The sequence below is a fragment of the Echinops telfairi genome, unplaced genomic scaffold, assembly GCF_000313985.2.
Source record: "Echinops telfairi isolate 266 unplaced genomic scaffold, ASM31398v2 ScPeMD7_70;HRSCAF=299, whole genome shotgun sequence".
In the NCBI taxonomy this organism is placed as follows: domain Eukaryota; kingdom Metazoa; phylum Chordata; class Mammalia; order Afrosoricida; family Tenrecidae; genus Echinops; species Echinops telfairi.
In genome coordinates this window covers 59,937,809-59,959,736 of record NW_022103968.1, presented here as the reverse complement: position 1 = coordinate 59,959,736, position 21,928 = coordinate 59,937,809, and the positions used below count along the sequence as shown (strand labels likewise).

Below are 21,928 nucleotides of genomic sequence, written 5' to 3'. Positions count from 1 at the left end.
CTTGTTACCAGTGGATGGGAGTCTCTGCTGGCAGCACTCTGGAGAGAAGTGGGCTTCACTAGCACCACCAGGTTGGGTTAGAAATCTAGACTCTCTCTGTACTTGGCTTTTGCTGACAGGGGTCAGGTTTGTGGATTTTTCCCTTGGTGTTTTACTGGAGTAGGTAGTTTATTGTTGTAAGGTTTCTATCTTGTTTGGCTGACCCCTTGATAGTCCTTTGGCAAGAGGGGACAGACCTTTCTTTCATTTTTTTCTTTTTAAATCATTTTATTGGGTACTCTTAGAGATATTATAACAATCCATAATTCAGTTAGCTCAAGCATAATTTTACAATTGCTGCCACCATCAGTTTCAAAAGTGTCTTTCTTCTTGAACTCTTTGATATCCGCTCCCCTTTATTACCTCCCTCCATTCTCCAGGAATCCGTATTATTATAGTATCATTTAAAAATTTTTTTGCTATATCTTACACCATCCAATGTATCTGTTCACCTATAATTCTGTTATTCATTTCCCTCTAGTGGGGTTATACAGTCATCATTGCTACAAGCACCCCCCTCTCCACCCCCACCCCTCCACCACACACACACTCTTCCTGGACCCTCAGGGAATCATTACTCCAGTTACTATTTCTGAAAGGTTTCTCTATCTTGGATTTCATGCATTGAACAATCTTAATTATACAAATGAACCTACGCAGGTGTAACAAGATTGATGAGGTGAAACTAAGCCCATAATAGAAAGGGGAGGAAATATTAAAGAACTAGAGGATAGTTATGTGTTTCATCGATGCTCTACTGCACCCTGGCTGTATCAGCCCTTCCGTGTGGCCCTTCTGTGAGACTTGTCATTAGTTTTTAAAGAAAATTTTGACCTGGCACAGAAATGTAAATAGTTAAAATCTCACCTTCCTGCCCTCATTTCCAATCCCAAGTGGTCACGTGTTTTAATAGTTTAGTCTGTGTCCTTCCAAGCATTTTCTACACATATGACATGTTTATATACAAAATTGTAGTAAAATGACAGATTGTTAACAGTAATGTTCTAGGTTGGCAAATAAATTGACACTTTCTCATCAGAAATCCTTGTGCTGCTAAACTGTTTACCCCAAAATAATTATGAAAGAAAATGCCTGAAGAGATGAAATAAAAAAGCAAAAGTGATTGACCAAGAAGATGTGTTTGTTACGAATATGAGCAGCTGCCATCTGAGGAACAGCACTGAGCTCTTGTGTGTTTTTCATTCAAGGGTACAACTGGAAACGGATTTGAAGATTGAGAAGGAATGGAGGCAGACTTTGCAGGAAGACCTTCAGAAAGAGAAAGATGCCTTATCTCATCTTAGAAATGAGACCCAGCAAGTCATTAGTCTTAAAAAAGTAAATAGTGGTAAAGCTTTAAAAGTATGTCTTGACAAATGTTATTTAAAAAGATAACCATAACTTAGATTTATACCAAGAAAATAAGATTCCCTTCCTATTTTAGACATTATCAATAAGATTAGTCAAATGAATGGGAAATTTTTCATATAGTGGACTTCAAAAAGTTTGTGAAAACATTTCTTTATCTTTTAATTCTAATTTCTGTGACCTTGCTGAAGTCCCTTGTACATGTAGCAGCTTTGGAAAATCCTTGGACACATCGCTCTTGTTCATGAGCCTTTAAAAACTAATAGTAGATCTGCAGTGTGGAATTTATTACTGCCATTTTCCTGTTGTTGTTGGAATTACCTTTTCTGTCTTTTATTATTTTGAAGGAGTTCCTTAATCTCCAGGGTGAAAATCAACAGCTGAAAAAGACATATCACGATCAAGAGCAAGCTCTTCAAGAACTTGGCAACAAACTGAGAGAGTAATTTTTCTTTTGTCCTTCAACTAAGTTATCATTGACTTAAGATTCGTGTGTGCCAGACCTACTAAGTAGTAAACTTTAAATACAGGAAAGGAGGATAAGGACAAGTTACAGAGAAACAGCACAACACGCCAAAAGGTTAAAAAGTTAAAGCTGTTGACATAGAAGCAATTTTAACAATGAAAAAAACCATTGTTTGATGTGATAGACCTTAGCCCTAACCATTATCTAATAGATAAAAGTTCGGGCTCTTGTTTAATTTCTTTAGTGTGAGAGAATTAGAACAACAGAATTTTGAAGTTACAGAAGATCTAGGGAGAGAGATCTCTTTCACACTATCTTGGGGAACCAGTTTGTGGAGTTTGTTTTCTTCTATTTTGGAGTCAGGGTTTAACATCATGCAGTGGGGTTTTATTTTATAAATCATTTTATTGGGGGTTCGTACAACTCTTAACACAATCCATACATGCATCAAATAAAGCACATTTGTACATTCCTGGCCCTCATTATTCTCAAACATATGCTCTCCACTTCAGCCCTTGGCATCAGCTCATTTTTTCTCCCTCCTTCCCCCTTTCCTCCTCCCTCATGAACCCTTGATAATTTATACATTATTATTTTGTCATCTCTTACACTGTCCGATGTCTCCCTTCACCCACTTTTTGGTTGTCCGTCTCCTAGGGAGGAGGTTATATATAATCTCTGTAATTGGTTCCCACGTCCCTCGACCCTCCCAGTATCACCACTCTTACCACTGGTCCTGAGGGGATCATCTGTCCTGGATTCCTTGTGTTTCCAGTTCCTATCTGTACCAGTGTACATCCTCTGGTCTGGCCCAATTTGTAAGGTAGAATTGGGCCCATGATAGTGGGTGTGGGGGAGAAGCATTTAGGAACTAGAGTTAAGTTGTATGTTTCATCACTGCTACACTGCACTGACTGGCTTGTCTCCTCCCTGCATTGCCTACAGATGGGTCTTGTGTACCCAATCTGCACTCCCCCCTCATTCACAATGATTTGATTTTTTGGTCTTTGATGCCTGATACCTGATCCCTTCGACACCCCGTGATCCCACAGGCTGGTGTGCTTCTTCCATGTGGGCTTTGTTGCTCTGAGCTAGATGGCCGCTTGTTTATCTTCAGCCTTTAAGACCCTAGACACTATATCTTTTAATAGCCGTGCACTGTCAGCTTTCTTCACCACATTTGCTTATGCACCCATTTGTCTTTGGTATACCAGTTTAATAGAAGAAAGTATTCTTCCATTGAGGGAGTACTTGAATGGAGGCCCAATGTCCATCTGCTACCATAATATTAAACCTATAAATATAGGCACATAGATCTATTTCCTCATCTCATATATAAATATATTTACATATGTACATGCCTTTATCTAGACCTCTATAAATGCCCTTTGTCTCGTAGCTCTTTCCTCTATTTCCTTTTACTTTACTCTTGTCCCATAGTGGGGTTTTATTGCAATAAAATGTCATTGGGTTCCTGTAAAGACAGAGAAACAGTGCTCTACTCCTGTCAGATTTTCCTCTTTGCACCCTGTGGATCATATTTTGAATTAATAGCTCCATCTTGTGCCCTAATTCAACATAAAAAGAAAAAAAAACAAAACAACACTGCCAGATGGCTTGTGAGAAGCAGCCAGCTCATCTTCCTCCCACGGAGGGCCTGGTAGTTCCGTGCCCCCTCCTGACTTAGTTAGCCGTCTGTGCGTGCAGTGCCACCAGGACGATGAATTTAACGTTACAGCATCTTTTTTAGTCATCTAAAAGCAGGAAATGGCCACAGTTACTTGTATAAATTCTTTGATGCATTATATGGTTAGAAACTTCAAATAGAAGGAAAAATGTTTAAAATCAACAAGTGTCCCATCCCTCCCAATTGTCAGTCTTCCTGAAACAAATCTGTGTAAACATCCCATCAAATATATATATGCATGTCATTTAAATAGGTTCAAGTAGAATGGAGACTCAATTGGTAAAGGTGGGTGCAAACTTGTCAGTTTTATTCCTTTATGACTTCTGAGATCACAGTCCCTGTAACATGGGTTCAGGTAGGACCAGTTATGAGTCAGAACCTACTTTAAACTTCAACTCAACATCTCTTCTGCAATGGCAATAATAATCAGAGCTGGAGAGAGAACCATGGTCCATATCCAAGCTTTCCTAGACCTTACCAACTGATCTGTAAAAACACTTCTTTTCTTCCTATATGAATTATAATTCATATAATTATATATGGTCAGACGGAAAGTTCAGTAAAATGATAAATTCCCTGGTTAACACATAGGATGATAAATATGAGGGGGCTTCAAAGGTTCCTGGGAAAAACTCCTTTATCTTTCGCAAACCTTTGGAAGCTCTGTCTTATCTTTAGAAATGCGTTCATCTCATCTAGGGCTCCCTGTTGTCTGCTGCCCTCCACATTAGGAAGCATGATGCCCTTCTCCCGGCCCTGGTCTCCTGACAACTGTCCAAAGTACTCAAGACACAAAGTCTTGCCATCCTTGCCTCTAAGAAGCATTCTGGCCGTACTTCCAAAACAGATTTGTTTGTTAGACTGTCTATTTGGATTAAATAAGATTATACGTTGAAAGGATCTAGTGCCTGACACACATAGCAAACCTACAAAAATAAAAAGATAATGACTTATTATTATTTTTGCTTTAGAACCTTGTGAAAATATAAAATAAAATCCTATGAAGTAGAGAAGTTCATTTGTATTGTAGCCTATAAACATTTTCCCCAGCATTAACAAGATAGTCTTTTATTATATTTCTGTTATTTACATCTCCTCTCTTCTAACCTTTTTCCTTGTGGTGTATACATATAGACATGTATGTAACAGATGGCAATTCAACAATTTTACCTTTACAGTCTAATGACATTAATTATGTTCATCCTGTTGTACAATAGCCACTACTTCCAACGTTTTCCATCACCTTACTGGAAGCTCAGTGCCATTTAAGCAGTAGCACTCCCTTCTCCTCCCATTTGCCACTTGTAACCACTAATAAACTTCTCTATGCATTTGCTTATTCTGGATCATATCAAGGGAATCATGAGAAGGGGCTTCAAAATCTTTGTGAAAAAATTCCATTATCTTTCATTTCCATTTTCCCATGAACTTTTTTGATAAACCCTCCATCCATGTTGTAGCATGTATCAAGACTTCATTTTTCCTTCAGCACACTGTCAAATCCCTCATGGACATTGGATTTTACTTTTTGGCTGTTGTGTATAGTGTGCAAACGAACGTTGCTCTACATGTGTTCCTGTTTTCCAGTCTTTTGGGTGTACACCAATGAATAGAATTAGTTTAAAGGAAGTTCTGTCATCTTTGCTGTTGTTTATTTATAGGAATCTTCTGGATCAACACTGGACCCAGCAGCTCCTAAGAGTTCTGGTTTTTCTGCTTCTCTTCACATATGTTGCCTATTTTCACGATTTCAAGCAAAATTACTAAGACTGGAGTCTTCCTTATATTTCAGGGTGTTGAGGCAATCAGGAACTCAGCATAGGCAGTGTAAACAATTTCTGTATCTTATGAAAAACCAGCACCTTTTTTTCTAGTTTTGCCTTTACAGAACAGAGTTCAGGAGGCAGAGAAATCTACATTCAGAACATGGCTTCCAGGGCAAGGTCTTTTTTTGTCAGTAGCCCTAGATGTTCCTTAATATTCCTTAGCTTTCTTATGTCTTATCCCATGGTATGTGTCTATCTATTCTGCTCTTTACATAACTCAGAAATGATTAGGTTTAGAACCCACCTTACTGGGGATGACCTAATATAAAACATAAAATCTTACTCCATATAGACATACATGGAACCACACCTATCCACAAGTATGGGGCCAGAACTTCTTTACTTACCTTGGGACGATATAATCCAACCCCGTAACAGCCCTCCCTTTGTCATACCATTTCAGTTGGTGTGTTGCTGTGTGGCTCTAGCTCCCTAAGGAAAGCCTCAACGGCTAGTATCCTTTCTGAATTCTTATACAGCCAGGCTCCTGGTATAGCTAGCTGTAATTCACAGTTTTAAACCAGTACCCCACAAGACCTACTTTGTTACAATTTCAAAGTTCATATAGTGATTCATAACAAACAAGTAGCTATTTTGCAGCACATCGGACCATTTTAATATATTCTTATGTGAAAGATGTTTTAGTATACTTGAAAGTGTTTTTGAATGTGTGGTAAACGCATACCTTTTTAATTACTGTGTGTTCTATATTTAAATATTTGTATTAAAAATAAACATTTGTATTGAAATTTAGACCTACTTTCATCTTTTTAGATCAAAACTTAAAATAGAAGATATACAAGAAGCCAACAAAGCATTACAGGTGAGTAGAAAATGAAGGAATGTGTGTCTCTGTGAAAGTGCTGACAGAGGGTAATGCTCTAGAGAAACCCAAGTCGTTACTTTAAATCGCAGGGTAGAGAGGTTCACTGCCATCAAGCCAGGAGCCGGTGTAGTGATTACAAGTTGGGCTGCTAACTATAAGGTCAGTAGTTCGAAACCATCAGCCAGCTCCTTGGAAGAAAGACAAGGCTTGTCACCAGGGTGGGAGGGATGGTAAAAGGAGCTGATTGATAGCAAGGGCTCAAATAGAATGTAAATGTTTAGAAAGCAATGATGGCAACATATGTACACATGTGCTTGATACAATTGGTGTATGGATTGTTACAAGAGCTGCAAGCCCTCAATTAAAAAAAAAAAAGTTAGTCTCAGAAAGCCACAGGGACAGCCCTCCCCTGTCCCAGAGTCACTGAGTTGGCATCGACTTGATGGCAGTGAGTCAAGCCAATTTGGACTCACAGCAACCCTCCTAGACAGAGTGCAAGTGCCCCATAAGGATTTCTGAGACTGTAACGTTTTTTTCTTTGTTTTATTGGGGGCTTATATAGCTCTTCTCACAATCCATACATACATCCATTGTGTCAAGCACATTTGTACATGTTGCCATCATTTCAAAATATATTCTTTCCACTTGAGCCCTTGGCACCAGCCTCCCAATCCCCACCCCCTTCCTCTCATGAACCCTTGATAATTTATATATATATATTTTTATGTCTTACACTGATAGCTGTCTCCCTTCACCCACTTTTCTGTTGTCTGTCCCCCAGGGAGGGGGTTATATGTACATCATTGTGATGGTTCCCCCTTTCTTCCCCTACCCCTCCTAGTATCACTACACTAATTATTGGTCCGGAGGGGTTTATCTGCCCTGTATTCCCTGTGTTGCGAACTCTTAGCTGTACCAGGGTACATGCTCTAGTCTAGCCAGATTTGTAAGATAGAACTGGGGTCACGATAGAGGGGGAGGAAGCATTGAAGAACTAGAGGAAAGTTGTTTTGTCAGTGCTACACTGCACCCTGACTGGATCGTCTCTTCCTTGTGACCCTTCTGTAAGGGGATGAGACTATACATCTTTACTGGGAGCAGACAGCCTCATCTTCTTCTCCTGCAGAGTGGCTAGTGGTTTTGAACCACTGATCTCGCAGTTAGCAGATGCTCAACTCACTGTGCCACTAGGGGTCCTCTATATAGAATTAGAAGCCCTAAATGGAGAGCTGGGCTGGTGGAGTTCCAGTTAATTCCCTCCCTGAACCTTTAGAATCACATTATTAAGAATCTTTGACATGATCTTGGAAGTGAATTTGTGTACTTCTCTACTTAGTATGGCAGAGGAAGGCAATTTAGAAAATGTACTTCTGATTCTGTATGGGGTTACTTTGAATGCTGAGTAAGTTAATGTTCTTTAAAAGTGATTGGTACAAATGATGACTAAAAGGTTTTGAATGTGACTGCAAAAATACCTTCTATAACAAAGAGAAAATACAGCCTATTCGTAAGGACTTCCTACATCATAAACTCTTATCAAAGTATTAGATGAAAATAGTTTAAACCTTTAAACAGGACAAAAAAGAACCACAGTCGTGTTAGATTCTTGTTCTTCACCTCCTGCTTCCGTAACTGCCCGAACTACAACCTGAAGGGAGCTCCTTTCCATTGTCTCTTCTAGCGTTCACCCCACTTTTGTTTGTGTTCCTTTCATCTTTTTCAGTTTTATTGGCACGTCATCCACTTGTCATACAATTCAGTCGTTCAGTAATATTTCTTTATACTGTTTGCTCTTGATCCATTTTAGACCATAACTATTGCTTCTCTGACCCTGATGTTTCCTTTCACTGTCCTCTCAGTATAATTATATCTAGGTTGGTTTTTTTTTTAATTACATTTATCGGAGACACTTACAGCTTTGATTACAATCCATACATTCATCCGTGTCAAGCACATTTGAACCTATGTTGCCATCATTTCAAAGCTGGTCTAGTCAGATTTGTAAGGTAGAATTGAAGTCATGATAAGGGATGGGTGGGGAGGAACATTAAAGAACTAGAGGAAAGTTGTCTCATTGGTGCGATACTGTGCCCTGAATGGTTTGTCTCTTCCTTGTGACCCTTCTGTAAGGGGATGTCCAATTGTCTACAGATGGGCTTTGGATCTCCACTCCTTGTCCGCCTCCCCCTCGCCCCACCATTCACATTGGTATAATTTTTGTTCTGGGTCTTTGATGCCTAATAGCTGTAAAGAGATTCTCATGGAATTCATTTACTTTATATTCTTAACTCATATACTGTATGTTATTCTTCTGCTGGGCCAAGTGATTGTTTTCTATGTTGAACTATTTTTTCCCTCTTCTGGAATTAATTGCCAGCCCCTATTCCCCAACTAGTTGTTTTTGAACATCTGAGTTTTCAAACGTCTCTATGAAATGCTTCGAGTTTTTTACATGGTAAAATGTATTGGGTAATTGCTATTCTTTCACCTGGGTGCATGTATGTCCACATGGTCGTTTCTTTTACTGGAAGAAATGCTCTGTCTAGCCAGTATCATGTTTGATTTAGAATGGGGCAGGTTATAAATGTTAGATATCACATTAGCTCCCAGTTTAAGACTATAGTAAATTTAAAGAACTCAAAAACATCTTTTAAAATGTCAGGACTTAGCATAAAGATTTCTTAAATTACTCCGTATTTTGCATATACTTAACTCTATATGTGTACATTTTACATAATGAAAATTTACTTTTAAGTATAAGGGGCTTCTTGGAAAAATAGAATACAATGATCATGAAATTTCTCCCCAAGCTTTTGGAAGCTTCTTTGTATTGTTGGACCAGATCGCTAAGGTTTGTTCCCAAGAACATTTTCGTTAAATGAGGTTGTTTTATCTTTCTTGACAATATTTGACTATGGAAATGTTCAAACATGTTATATAAAGTAAAATGAGCCAGATCTATACTTTATTCAGATTCAATATTGATATGGCTGAACTATTTTATTTCTAATCAACCCCGTATTTCCCCACATTTGGAAGCAAATCCCACACCTCTCTCATCTTGATTTCTGTATGTACCGCTCATATTCTGAGTTCATATTTATATTTCATATATTAACAAATACTTTTCACATGTAATACTTAGTGTTACCAACTTTGGTATTACCATATATACTCGTGTATAAGCCAAGTTTTTCAGTGTATTTTTAATGCAGTTTTTGTGGTAAAATTAGGTGCCTCGGCTGATATTTAAGTCAGCTTAAACTCGAGTATCCATGGTAATAATATTTTTCCTTCCTACTAGGGACTGGTTTGGTTAAAAGATGAAGAAGCAACACATTGTAAACTTTGTGAAAAGGAATTCTCACTTTCCAAGAGAAAGGTAAGGAAGATAGGTAGCCATTCTAAGATTTTTAATACAAAATGGCTATGTTTTTTCTATTTTTTTTTTTAAATCATTTTTTTTTAAGCACCACTGTAGAAACTGTGGGGAGATTTTCTGTAACGCCTGCTCTGACAACGAGCTGCCGTTGCCTTCTTCACCAAAGCCAGTTCGGGTGTGCGATTCCTGCCACGCATTGCTGATTCAGAGATGCTCATCTAACCTGCCATAGACCAGACCTGAAGCCGTACAGAACGGAAGGATGTATGCACGATTAATGTTAGTTATGGACATGTATGCAGAGTATCCAGGCAGCCCTTAAACCTTCAGTCAGTATGGTACCCCAGTTTATTTTCCATATATCCAAACCCTTAGGAACAAAAGGTTTTCAGATTTCCTTCCTTTTTAATTTAAAAAAAGCAAAAGCAAACTTATAATCATGTAGCCCTTAAATCTACTGAAAGGCTAGCTAGCACAGTTAACACCTATTTGCCTTATCTTATAAAGGCCTTCTTAAATTTAAGGTTTCAGATTTATTCTTCCAGACTTGTTAATTTGATACATCATCCTCTTAATGCACTTTAAAATATCACAGCTCTGATTGGAAATGTACAAAACTTTCTAGAATAATATTTTCATTTAACATTTTCATCTCCTTGGTGAGGTTTCAACTATATTTGCCCTCACTTCACCTCCCTCCTTTTTGATTTTGCTTTAGAAAAAAAAATTTTTTTTAAGTCTTTCAAAGTTTTGCCTTTGATGTCTGAAGACTAAGTTTTTTAAAATTTGTATTAAATTTCCATTCTAATAATCATGAGGTTATATAGGGTTGCTGTGAGTTAAATAAATTTCATGGCAGTGGAAATTCATATCAGAGTCTATGTGTGTGGTAAACACTGAACAGCTGTCAGGACTTCAGATGAAGATCAATGCCCTACCATGATGTACTTGGGTTATCTTAAGCATGAAAAGTTTCAGTAAATACTAATTTGACTATACTACTTACAGCATACCAAGAATTTATTGTGTAAAAATTGTTACCCCTGTTATCACTTGAACAGAACAATATCATTAGGGAATCTTACCTTATTAACTATATATTTTGTATTAATTTCAACAGTGCACTTTAATTCCGTGAGCCTTTCAAAATGCCCTTGCAGATTTTCCGTTAAAAGAGCATTCCAGAGAGGGTGCACCCTCTTCCCCCTGCAGATGGAATCACTTTTATTTTGCAGATTCTTTCGAGTATTTGCTTTAAGGTTTAAAATTGTTTAACATACAGTTTTCTAAATTTGCTTAAGTTTGAAACCAGTATTTTACTTGAAGATCTAGTTTTTCTGTAACCCATAAGTTTTCAGTCAGCTTTTGAGGTCAACTTTTCTTGGAATACTGATAGAAATGTCCAGATTTATATTCTTGAACAGTTTTTGTATGCTACTCAGATTTTTGTTGATTAGTGGCATAAATGGGTAATTTCCAATACTTTTAAAAATACTGTGCTTGGCAAATATAAAAAATCATCATTTCTAGTTGTTTATGAATTTTTTGCCCCTGAAAACTTGTGTGCCACATCAACTTGGGCTTTTTTGGGGGGTGGCAACTTCTCTAACAGCACTTCTACTTGCGCTGTTTAGTTTTAGCATATTTAAAAATAGTTTATACTTATTTTTGAACTTTATAACATTCACAATTTGTATTTTGATTGTGATCTTACACTACTTTCTCTTTAAGATTTGCTCCCACATAATACTTCCTCACCCAATGTTATCATGGTGCCAAGGAACTGAGATTGTAATTCTTTTACACTGTAATGTTTTTAACAAAATGTGACATTAAAAAAAAAAATCAAATAAAGATTTGAAAATTTTGCTTGCTTTAGGATTGGAGTTCATCTTTCACGTAACATTTTTGTATCCTTGGAAAATATAAAAGCGCACGGATAATTGGCTGAGTCTAGGCCATCATCATGACCTTCTCCAAAAGCAGAAACAGCCGAGCCACTAAATCAAACATATACAGTAGTCTCCTCTTCTTGTTCTCTATCAGTAACCGACACAGTATTCTAGGACAGACGCCATACTGATATCTCCCACATTGATATTTATTACATTAATAACATTTCTAGCAAAAGTAAGTAACAAGTTCAATAACTAGATTCACATTGACAGGTTTCCATTTTGATCCATTAGCCGAATTTCAAAAAAGCCATATTGATCAATGGGACAAAAGTAAAAAGCACCTTTTCCTTGCTACATATTTAATTAACATAATGGCTCTAAAAACTCCAAGCAGATGTTAGTTAGATGCAAAATCCAACTGCATGAACTGACTCTGAGACTATGATATGGACTTGTCTCTTACATTAAAAAAAAAAAATCATTTATACAATTATTCTAAAATCATGTTTTAACTATTGGGCAGGAAACAAAAAATACATTTGTGAATTACACCCCACAGTAACTATATATTTATATGCTGAATTCTCATGTTAACCTAAGACATCTTGCGACAGCTCATCACTTTTTAGGAACCTTTTTTGATTACGTCAGTCAAGTGCTGAGGGGGAATATATTCTAAAATCTAAGGACAAGATTTAAATTTCAACAATCTCATGCTCCACAGAATGTGTAAGTTCAGATACCTCTTAGATCATTTCAGTGCTGACAAATGACATTTGAAAAAGAAAATAGAATTAGCTGGATTTATACTCCTGAATCCACCTAAATTTATCTTTAGGCTTTATATTTACAGTATTATCCAGTGGAAATTAAAGGAAAAAGATATGCTACTCTTCAAGCACTGTAGTCCAGATGTCTGCTTAAGATTTGCAGCTTATGCAGAGGTGAACCAAGTCCTCTAAAATTACACCATGCCACTACTTGTAGAGCTAATAAAACACATTAACCCAAATCTTAGGAAGGCAGCACATCCTTAGGAGTAACTAGTATATAAAAAGTATCAACATCAGTGGTTTGAATATAAAAATTTATTTAAGTCAAAGTATGCAACAAATAAAACCTACAGAAAACATTTTCTTGTCACAATCTTTTGCTTTACCAAATAATATCTTTGAAAACACATTCCTTCAGTCATTATAAAGTTCTTAAAATACAAAAGAAATGAAATCTGTAAGAAAGTCTAGTAGACCAGATGCTGTTGCCAGGACTTATGTTGTTGGGTTACGACTCAGTACATTCCACGCCATCCACCTCCACTCATGCTGCCTTGCCCATAGTAACCTCCACTGCCACCACCACGGCCTTCAAAAATAAAGCCATGAAAAATAATTTAGTATGGTGTCAGATAATGCAAGCAATGTAATAATAACTATGCCTCCTCCTTCCATATGGGTACTACAAGTTTAACATCCAGAGCAAAAGCCAGCCAGACACTTACCATAACCACCCAAGCCATCAGGAGTGCCGTATCCTCCACTGTAATTGTTCCCCATTCCCATTCTTCCAACAGACCCATATCCACCCTGATTATCTAAAAGGAGAGAAGGGACAAGTAAGTTTGAGAGGAACTGCTACGTGCACAATGCTGCTTGCTTTAATAATGTTACAGAGTTGATTACATACCCATTCCATCTCTGCCATAGCCTCCCATTCCAGAACCTCCCATTCCAGAGCTGCCTCCAGGAGTAGAATTCAAGAAGAGTTCAATGTATCGATGCTCTTTTAAAGAGAAAAATGGGAGAAAGCAATGATGGATATTTACTACTACTTAGCTGCAAGTATATTTGATGATTGTCATTGAAATGTTATACCCTTGAACAAGCAACAAATTGTTTGGGTCTCAGTTTCCACTATAAAAGTTAATTCTTAGAAATATATTCCAGACCCAATCATAGAACTGAACTAGACTAGAACACTTATTTATTTAACAAGTTCCAAATTTCATGGAACGGGAGCTTATATACCATTAATGTCCTTAGGGGCACGGAAATTTAGTCAAACACAAATTAACCTGTTTCTCCCCCTTTCCTAACGTGAGCTCCAATAATCTCAAATGTTAGGCAGAATACTTTCTCTTCAAAATTTCTTTCATAGCGTTATTGGTTAACTCTTCTTTACGAACAGATACATCCAATGATAACTCTCTAGGAAGCATTCAATACCTATCACAGGCTATGTGGTTTTAAGTGTTTGTTAATGGCCTAAAGAGCTCCGGTCCTCTTTTAAAAAAATGCTTACTTCATAAGCGAGTTCACACCTAGGGAGATAGCATGCTAAGGGTACAACTTACGCATGTTATTTTTATCTTTAGACATGGCAGCTACTGCATCTTCATGTGTCACAAACTCTACATCTGCTTCTCCTGTTGCTCTGCCATCAGCTCCAATATCAATATGAACTCGTATCGGGTTTAGTGGTGAGAAGAACTGAATAAAGCAAGGTTTTCTTTTAAATTCAGATTATTGAAAAAAGTAAATAACCACAATCCTTGGTTTTAATACTCTCCTCCCCATTCCTATGCTGCAAGCCCAACTACAGGAATTATAAAGGTTCTGCGAATATAAGCTTACACTTAAGTTAAACTTTCAAAATAAACTAGGTACTCAACTGAATTATGTAGGTCACGAAGATATAGAAATATGTGCACTGACACGGCTATATCATGATTCAGATTAATGGGGCTTGTTAGTTATGTGACCCTTATCCCCTACTGATGGGAATGAAATGATGATGTGGAAAAGTATGGAGCTAAAGTGCACATGTGTGCACGCAAACACAGACACCCCTCTCCCCTACCATGGCAATTTCACACTGAAAAGGAACCCTGCTGGCACAGTAGTTACACATAGGGCTACTAACCACAAGTCCACAGTTCTAAATCACCAGCCATTCCAGGGGAGAAAGACAAGGCTTTCTATTCTTGTAAAGCGTTAGTCTCAAACTCACAGGGACAGTTCTACCTTATCCTGTATGGCCGGTATGAGTGGGAAGTGACTAGAGGTAAGGTTGGTTAGCTAGTATATCCCTGTAAGTCTTGAAAGCAGACACTCAAAACAGGTGTGTACACCAAGGCTCACTGAAGCACTCTTCACAACAAATAAAAGGTGGAAACCACCTAAACACCCATCAACAGATGAATGGATGACAGTGATACACCTACATGTGATACGCACTTGGCAAGAAGCTGAAGTCGTTTTTTTTGTTTTTTGTTTTCTTTTCAATATGTATGAGACCAAGCGACCCTGGGCTGCTACAAGAAACTAGCAGACAGGGATAGATAAGAAACAACTTTACTTTGAGCAGGGGGAACGACAAAATAGCACTTAACAGCTATATTGTAGTCTAAATCCTGCTGGAAGCTGAAGTCTTGAGACATGAGGGGGTTCCCTCAGCCACACTCTAGCACGTCTCAAGACTTCAGCTGAGCACAGTAAGCCAATCACAAAAGGTCAACTAGTGTCTGACACGACATGGTGTATGCAGTTAATTGCCTCCATGAGGAACTGTCTCCTTTGATCCCTCCTTTGCCCTGTGATCAGAAGTAGATGGTCCCCAGCTACCAGTATTGAACATTTTGAGCTAAAGATCCCATAGAAGAATCCTGGTCAAATGGAAGGAAATGTAAAACAGAATTTCAAATTTTCATCTATTCTTGGTGGATGTACTCCTGAACTTATTCCCGTGAGCTATCAAACCATTAAACAGAAATTTCCATGGGATAATCTTAAAGCCCAGGTAATTAAGATTTATCTAAATATTGAACAAATTAGTGTTTCACTGTGTATATTCTCAACAAAATTAAGGGGAAGAGGAATATTCAGCTATTAAAAATGTTAATTTTAAAAAATGTTAATTTAGACACCAGCATAATAAACCAGCAATTATGAGAATACTTACATTAGCAATGTCATTTTCAGTTGCACGAAAAGGCAACCCTCTCATATGCACAAAATGACCACCATGAAAACCTGAACTGGCATCACCAGCTCCACCATAACCATGTCCTCCCATACCTGGAGAATAAAATGTCCAATGATCAACTGCTCAAGCACTTAGGAAAACACTGCAGCAAAACACATCTCTCCCTTCACAGACCTACTTTTTTCTGTCAATCCCAAGAGATCTTAACACTTAGTTGTTTTAAGCATCAAATGGGGAATTATGGAATCATAAGACATGTTAATTCTATGTACTATAGAATGCAAAGTTCCTATACAGTAAAGAAACATACCTGAATTGCCTGTTTTTAAACTAGTCATCAATCTATATTAATATTTACTTGAACATGTCTGTAGTATTTACTTTACCTCTTCCATCTCTCATTCTGTCATCAAAGCCATCATTCCCATAGCCATAATTATTGTAGCCACCATAGTCATCAAAACCTCCATAACCTGTGCGATTCAAGGAGACATACATGAATGCGTGTTCCAGAGATAAATTTTATAATCCATGTCTCAGAACATATTCACGTTACATTTAGACCATAAGTTTGCAACTCAACCGAGTGTACAAGATGAAATCACTGAACATTTGGTTACCAAAAGGCTAAATTCAGACACGCAAATTTAATTTCACACTGATGCCAAACAAAACATTTTCATTTTCAGATCTGAGTAAATTATTGAGGTGTCAATATGTGCATCGATCATGTCCCATAGCTGGCCGTGGGAATTTATATTTTCATGAACAGGTTTTAAAACCTAGTAGGTACTGAAGTTACTGCCATTTCTGTATTTCTTGACAAAGTGTCAGGAACATTAAGAAAATGACAACAGAACCTTTGTTCATTAGATACACATACCACCATCATATCCATCACTTCCTCGTCGCATTCTGTCATACATACTTCCACGCCCAGCTCCATAATAACCCCCTCTTCCTCCTATTGGTCTATCGTATGGTCCCGGTCGCTGTCCCAGCAATCTTCTTGGTGGGTCGTAAAATCCTTTGATTTCACTCCTGCTACTTCTGAAGATCTCAATATACCTATTTAAAAATGGTTTAAGGTACAAGTGTCAGCATAAATGCATTAGAGTAAATAATATTGGGCAAAATGCAGTAAAATTTGTCTACATCTAGTTACATAACCCAATTTAAATTTCCTAAGTACACTATAAGTTAACATTTTACACCTACAAACTTAAATATTTAAGTTTTACATAGACAAATTAGTCATTTGCAAACAATCCATAAAATATAAATATAATTTTAGTTTGTTTCCTTTAGTACATGATAGGTGTTTAAAGAAAATAGGCGATTATACAAAAACATTTATCAACATCCTACAAATGGAAACAATCTAATTTTAATTTACATAAACTATTTAGCATTAACTCCCCACCCAAATCTGTAGTAGTTTGCAAGTTAAATTTAGGTAATTATCAATTATCAAGCTACCCCAGAAAAATGTTATGGTTACCCCCCCATTTAATAAAGTGCCCCACAACCCCCAAAAATAAAAATTTAACACCATCCCAAACTCTCCATCCCCACCTGTGCCCTATTCTTTCCTTGTGTTTCCCCAGAGCATTTTCTGCTATCTCCTTTGAAGCAAACTGCACGAAGGCCTCCCCTGTGCTTCTCCCCTGGTAGTCCATCGTCAATGTTATCCCATTTGGCACGATTTCCAACCCTTTAACCCAAGGACAAATAACCCCATCAAGGGGAACAGTGTTAAAGGCTGAAACATTCCCATCTGAATCAAATATTTATAACAAGTCTAAACAAAACAAAACAAAAAAGCTTAGTTTCCCATCACCCCATAAAACAATCTGAAATTTTCTTTCATTATTGGATTAAATAATTTTCTGCACCCAGTCTTTTAAAATTACATACAACTCTAAAGCCCACCTATATTATGTAAAATAAATAAATATTTAAAAAGGCTTCAAATAAAGTATAACTAAACTCCATATGCTAATTCATGGTTTATCTCATCACATATATTTACTCTCAATTAAGTTTACTGGGCATCAGTTCTTACACATTCTCTAAATTCTGTAGTAAAATATTAACTGGAGCACATTTCATAGTTTAGAACACTAACCAAGACATCATAATTAAAATTAAAAGTTTCGAAAAATAAACAAGCTTACAAAAAAACCGAGTAACAATAGTAACAAAACACATAATTAAACTACTACTAAGCTTTGACTAATACTAGAGGTACCTTGAAAGAACTGAACTATTTCCTCTTTGCTGCAACCAAATGGCAGTCCACGAAGTCGTACTGTCCCATCACTAGCGTCATTTGGACCATTATGTTTCATAACCCAATCCATCTCAATACCGTTTGATCTAAATGCTATAAAAAAATAAACAAGCACATAAAGTAGTCAATCAAAATATACTCTTGCCAGAGGCACTGAAGTGGTATCACAACAGGAAACTTAACAGGGCTGAGTGAGTGGCTTGTATACAATGCCGAGTAAGTTTATACTGTGAGGTAGACAACAGACTGGAAAAGGCAATGAAACCTCCCTGACTGCCCCAAAGAGCATGGCAGTTCTAAGTATTGCCCAATTTCGAGTAAATGTATAAAATTTCCACCATCCGTCCAAAAATCTTCCATAATTTGAGATGTCATCTTAAATGTCAGCTCCAGCCTTTCTTCCCCCCAAACTTCAATCACTATTTTATTGTTTACCAACTATTCACCCAAATTGTTTCAAATTCTAATTCATTCAAAAGTTGGAGTACCAGTTGTCACTCACATTGAGAACGTAGGTTAAAAACAGATTATGTGCTACTTTGGAGGTGGGGAAGCATTACATGATTGAAATTAATCTTGGATTTAAATCTGAACACATTTAAACAGCTTTTGAAAGCAAGGAAAACTCCATCCGTACTTCAACCAATTCTAGTTTAAACATTTCCCAAAAGAAAATTTTAATATAACTGAGACACTAAAGTTGAGTTCTGAAAATTCAGGCTAAAAAAACCTCTTAAGTGCCTGCCTTCAAGTGTTTTTGCAGCCACTGGAGCTAGTAATACAGAAACAAGATTACCACTGCTTTATACTATTTAGTCAAAGAACAGAGATTGCTTATACACACACATGAATATATATACATTCAAAAGGTAAAAGGATACAAATGTCATCCTCCTCCTCCAATATGAACCCATCCACCCAGTTCTCAGAAGCACCCATCTTTCCTTTTAAAATTCCAGAAAGGAAGAGGCTAATTAGAAGTCCTTCAGCTGTAGAAACTTACCACAGCCACACAAATTTCACTATGCAGTAGGAATTCTACTCACCTGGTATTTCAAACATTTCCCTTACCACCACACCTCCCCTGTAAACAAAAATATGTTCACGTGACTCCTTCACGCTTGAGGATTTTTCATGTCAACAGTATGCACCAATACTAAATTTCACTTGACCTAATTATCTGGGCAATGTTTAGGGTGGCCTCTGCAAAGACTAATTACCTTAACCTAGAATTTATAGACCTAAAATCAAATGCCATTCTAAACAAGAGAATAAAAATGAGGAATCAGAATTTTTAACTGGCATTACAGCTAATTCTTATGCACATAAATATCTGAACCTTTGAGAACACACCTCCCCCCGCCCCCCCGCAGTTTGAATCCCTATTCTTTTAGGTACTGGATTTACTTAAGCAAACAATCTCTGAGAGTCCTGTGTTCACAACTGTGAAACACTGACCCATACCTCACCGCTTTCGATAATAATAAAATGCTTGGTCTGTGCCACATGGCAAGCACTCAAAGGTGACTACTGTTTCTGGATCTTATGAGATCCTACAAAACTAATGAGATACACATTAAAATACCTGCACTACCTTAAAAGAATGTTAAGGAAAAATGACTGTTAAAATTATTATCCTTTTCTTTTGTCTCAAAGTCTGAAGTAAAGGGAAGAGATGTTTAAAATAGTCAGATTACAAGGATTAGCTCAACAACTCAATTTACTGCCAGGCGACTCATAGCAACCCTATAGAACTGCCCTGTGGGTGGGTTTCTGAAATAGTAACTAGCGGAGCAGGTTAGCAGTGAAACGTTACATCACCACTATACCACCAGGGCTCCTTGTATTAACTAGAAAGTTAAAACAATGAAAAAAGGCTTTCTACTCCACTCCCTAAAGTTCGCACTTAGAAACCCAGGGGCAATTTCTACCCGGTCCTCTAAAGTTGCTGTGAGTCGAACTTGATTCACTGATTGACTGGCGGGGAGTTTGGTTTGAGAGCAGTCCCCAAACAGGAAAGAAGTGAAATCAAAAGCATTCAGAAATCTACCAATTCTTCGAAGTTTATGTTTCCTAGTTTAAGAACAGAAGAGGGAAAAAGTATAAAGAATCCAAAAGTCCAATTTACTTCCTCATGGAAAAATTATGCAGCCAATCCAATCTATTTTCAAAAGTCTAAGTGTAGTTCTAAATTCTTCCAACTTTTTTTTTCTCAATGTAAAGATACTGTTTTCAGGAACAAGTACGCCCACCCCCCAAAAACCCAGAAATAGTAGTTTTGAATCAGCTTGTACCAATGAAAAAGACCTCTTAATATAAAATAAAACCTTGAAGATTAGAAAACACAAAAGTGTTGAAATGGCCAATTCTGGTGGAGACCATTTCTTTTTTATAGAAGGCTATATCGTAGTGTAGCATCAACACACCTAAAATCCAGCAAAACAATTTAAAACTGAGTAAATCTCAATCAGATCTTTAAGAGTTGAACTATTTTATGGGGAAATTCTCCACACCATGAACGTACACACGAAGGGTGGGGTTGAGGAAAAGCTTAACCTTTCAACGCCTATTAAAAATGGTAATAGTCTAGAGTTCTACTTATACAGGACAGTCCATCTCAACCTTTCTTTGCACATCATACAAAAATATTATGCTTTTAAGTTCAGGCATTATTACCAGTTAAAAACACAAGCAGTTAAAGGATTACAATTTTATAAGACTTTACAAGGGTGGTGGGGGTGGCATTCGTGGGGAGAAAAAATAATGAAGAGCGTTATTTCCCCATTAACTTTTTCCCCCTATTAACTTTTAAAAGCCTCTTGTAGTTTCTCAAACATACCAAATGAAAAGATGTTAATCACAAAAACCACTTATTGTGATCCATTACAAGGAATGTTCAGAGCAGGTTAAGTCTACAGAAAGAGAATCGAGGGGAGGGAAGGTATGAGCATGGGAAATGTCTATGGGTGCCTCTCTTTGGAGTGATGTGATTGGTCTAAAGATTTTAGAGGTTTCACAAACCAGGCAATATACGAATAAATAATACTGAAGTATGTATTTTAAACAAGTGAATTTTTGGTATGTGAATTTTCTCTCAAAAAAGCTGTTAACAATGATCTGCTGTCACAGTGTTCACCAAAACAAATGATTCATAAAAAATAAGGTAATGGGAAAAATTAAGTCGATTTCAGATTTTTTTTAAAAGCAGGGGAAAACCATCCAATTATGAGAAAGCTGTTAGTCCTGTTATATATACACTACTTTAAATATATACAAGGAAACCCTGGCTGGTCTTTTAAAAATCCACTAAAACCTGTTTCAAGATAGATAGGGGGCTAACCAAGGAGGTTTTTTGGCCCCCCTGCCTTCCCCTTAAGCTGCTAGAAGAGTAGTTAACAGTCTTATAGATTCGTATGAAGTATTGGAAGCTTTTATTCTCCGGACTTTCTCAACCCCTTTTCATTGCCTTTAGTGAAAATTACCCATCCGACTCTATTCAGGACCAAGTTACCGCCCCACACCCTATGACTGAGCTTCCGGCTATTTGGTGGGTTTTTTCCTTTGACCAAATATCACTATACTCCTAGTGAACCCTAGTTTATGTTCAAATATTTTCATATTGGCTTTCTTGCCGGGGGTGGGCGATCTCGAAATACAACCCTTGGAAATCTGAACCCTAAACACAGTTCCCTGGGCCCAGATAACCTATTTGGAATATTCCTATTCCACATTCCGGTTTGGTAAATCACCCATTTCCCTGATTCCTAAATGAGTTTGAAATAAGCTTTCGGATCAGCAGGAATACCTCCCCCCGCTGGAAAACGAGTACGTACACTTTCCGCAGTTCCAAGTCTGGAATCTAAGGGCCGGCTAAGTGTCCTTTATTCCTTCCCGGAGACTTCCCGCTTACCTAGCGGCCCTGGGGCCCGGAGAGCTGGGCAGAGCACTCCCTCCCCCCGTGCCGCGGCCGAGCCCGGCTTCCAAACCTTCGCCAGCGGGCGGCGGGATTACAAAGGACGCCATCCTTTGTCCTGAACCTGGGGAGCTGGAGCGCGCCCTCGTCGCCACCGGCGTTCCTGCCCCCCGTGCCAGCCTCTCACCGGGCATCTGCGTCAGAAGCAACTCCCCGTCCCGCCAGCCCAGGTCGCCCAGCCGAGGGGGC

General features: G+C 37.8%; 2 protein-coding genes and 1 non-coding gene across 6 annotated transcripts in view; 1 reads left to right on the top strand and 2 right to left on the bottom strand.

Annotated features, from left to right (window-relative positions):
* RUFY2 (RUN and FYVE domain containing 2) overlaps nt 1–11,461 on the top strand; it is a 36,362-nt gene extending 24,901 nt beyond the window's left edge. Inside the window, exons 13-17 of the mRNA XM_045291678.1 lie at nt 1,248–1,377; nt 1,755–1,849; nt 6,161–6,209; nt 9,517–9,594; nt 9,683–11,461. Coding sequence (XP_045147613.1) covers nt 1,248–1,377; nt 1,755–1,849; nt 6,161–6,209; nt 9,517–9,594; nt 9,683–9,826 — 496 coding nt within the window. The 3' untranslated portion in view covers nt 9,827–11,461. The remainder of the gene's footprint in view (nt 1–1,247; nt 1,378–1,754; nt 1,850–6,160; nt 6,210–9,516; nt 9,595–9,682) is intronic.
* A 1,101-nt stretch (nt 11,462–12,562) lies between these two features.
* Nucleotides 12,563–21,928, bottom strand: part of HNRNPH3 (heterogeneous nuclear ribonucleoprotein H3) — a 10,080-nt gene continuing 714 nt past the window's right edge. For 2 of the 4 annotated variants that reach the window (XM_030886039.2, XM_004701130.2), the window contains exons 2-10: nt 17,725–17,859; nt 17,049–17,187; nt 16,357–16,541; nt 15,860–15,946; nt 15,450–15,565; nt 13,843–13,978; nt 13,176–13,271; nt 12,991–13,083; nt 12,563–12,854 (exon numbers count right to left, since the gene is read on the bottom strand). In XM_030886039.2, the coding sequence (XP_030741899.1) occupies nt 12,781–12,854; nt 12,991–13,083; nt 13,176–13,271; nt 13,843–13,978; nt 15,450–15,565; nt 15,860–15,946; nt 16,357–16,541; nt 17,049–17,187; nt 17,725–17,836 (1,038 nt within the window). In that variant the 5' untranslated portion in view covers nt 17,837–17,859 and the 3' untranslated portion in view covers nt 12,563–12,780. Of the gene's footprint in view, nt 12,855–12,990; nt 13,084–13,175; nt 13,272–13,842; nt 13,979–15,449; nt 15,566–15,859; nt 15,947–16,356; nt 16,542–17,048; nt 17,188–17,724; nt 17,860–21,928 lie in introns of those variants that run through there. The other 2 variants (XM_030886042.2, XM_045291295.1) reach the window with 2 other exon arrangements.
* LOC115870005 lies at nt 14,775–14,907 on the bottom strand. The gene has a single exon (XR_004046477.1). It is a non-coding gene; the product is annotated as a small nucleolar RNA SNORA63 (small nucleolar RNA).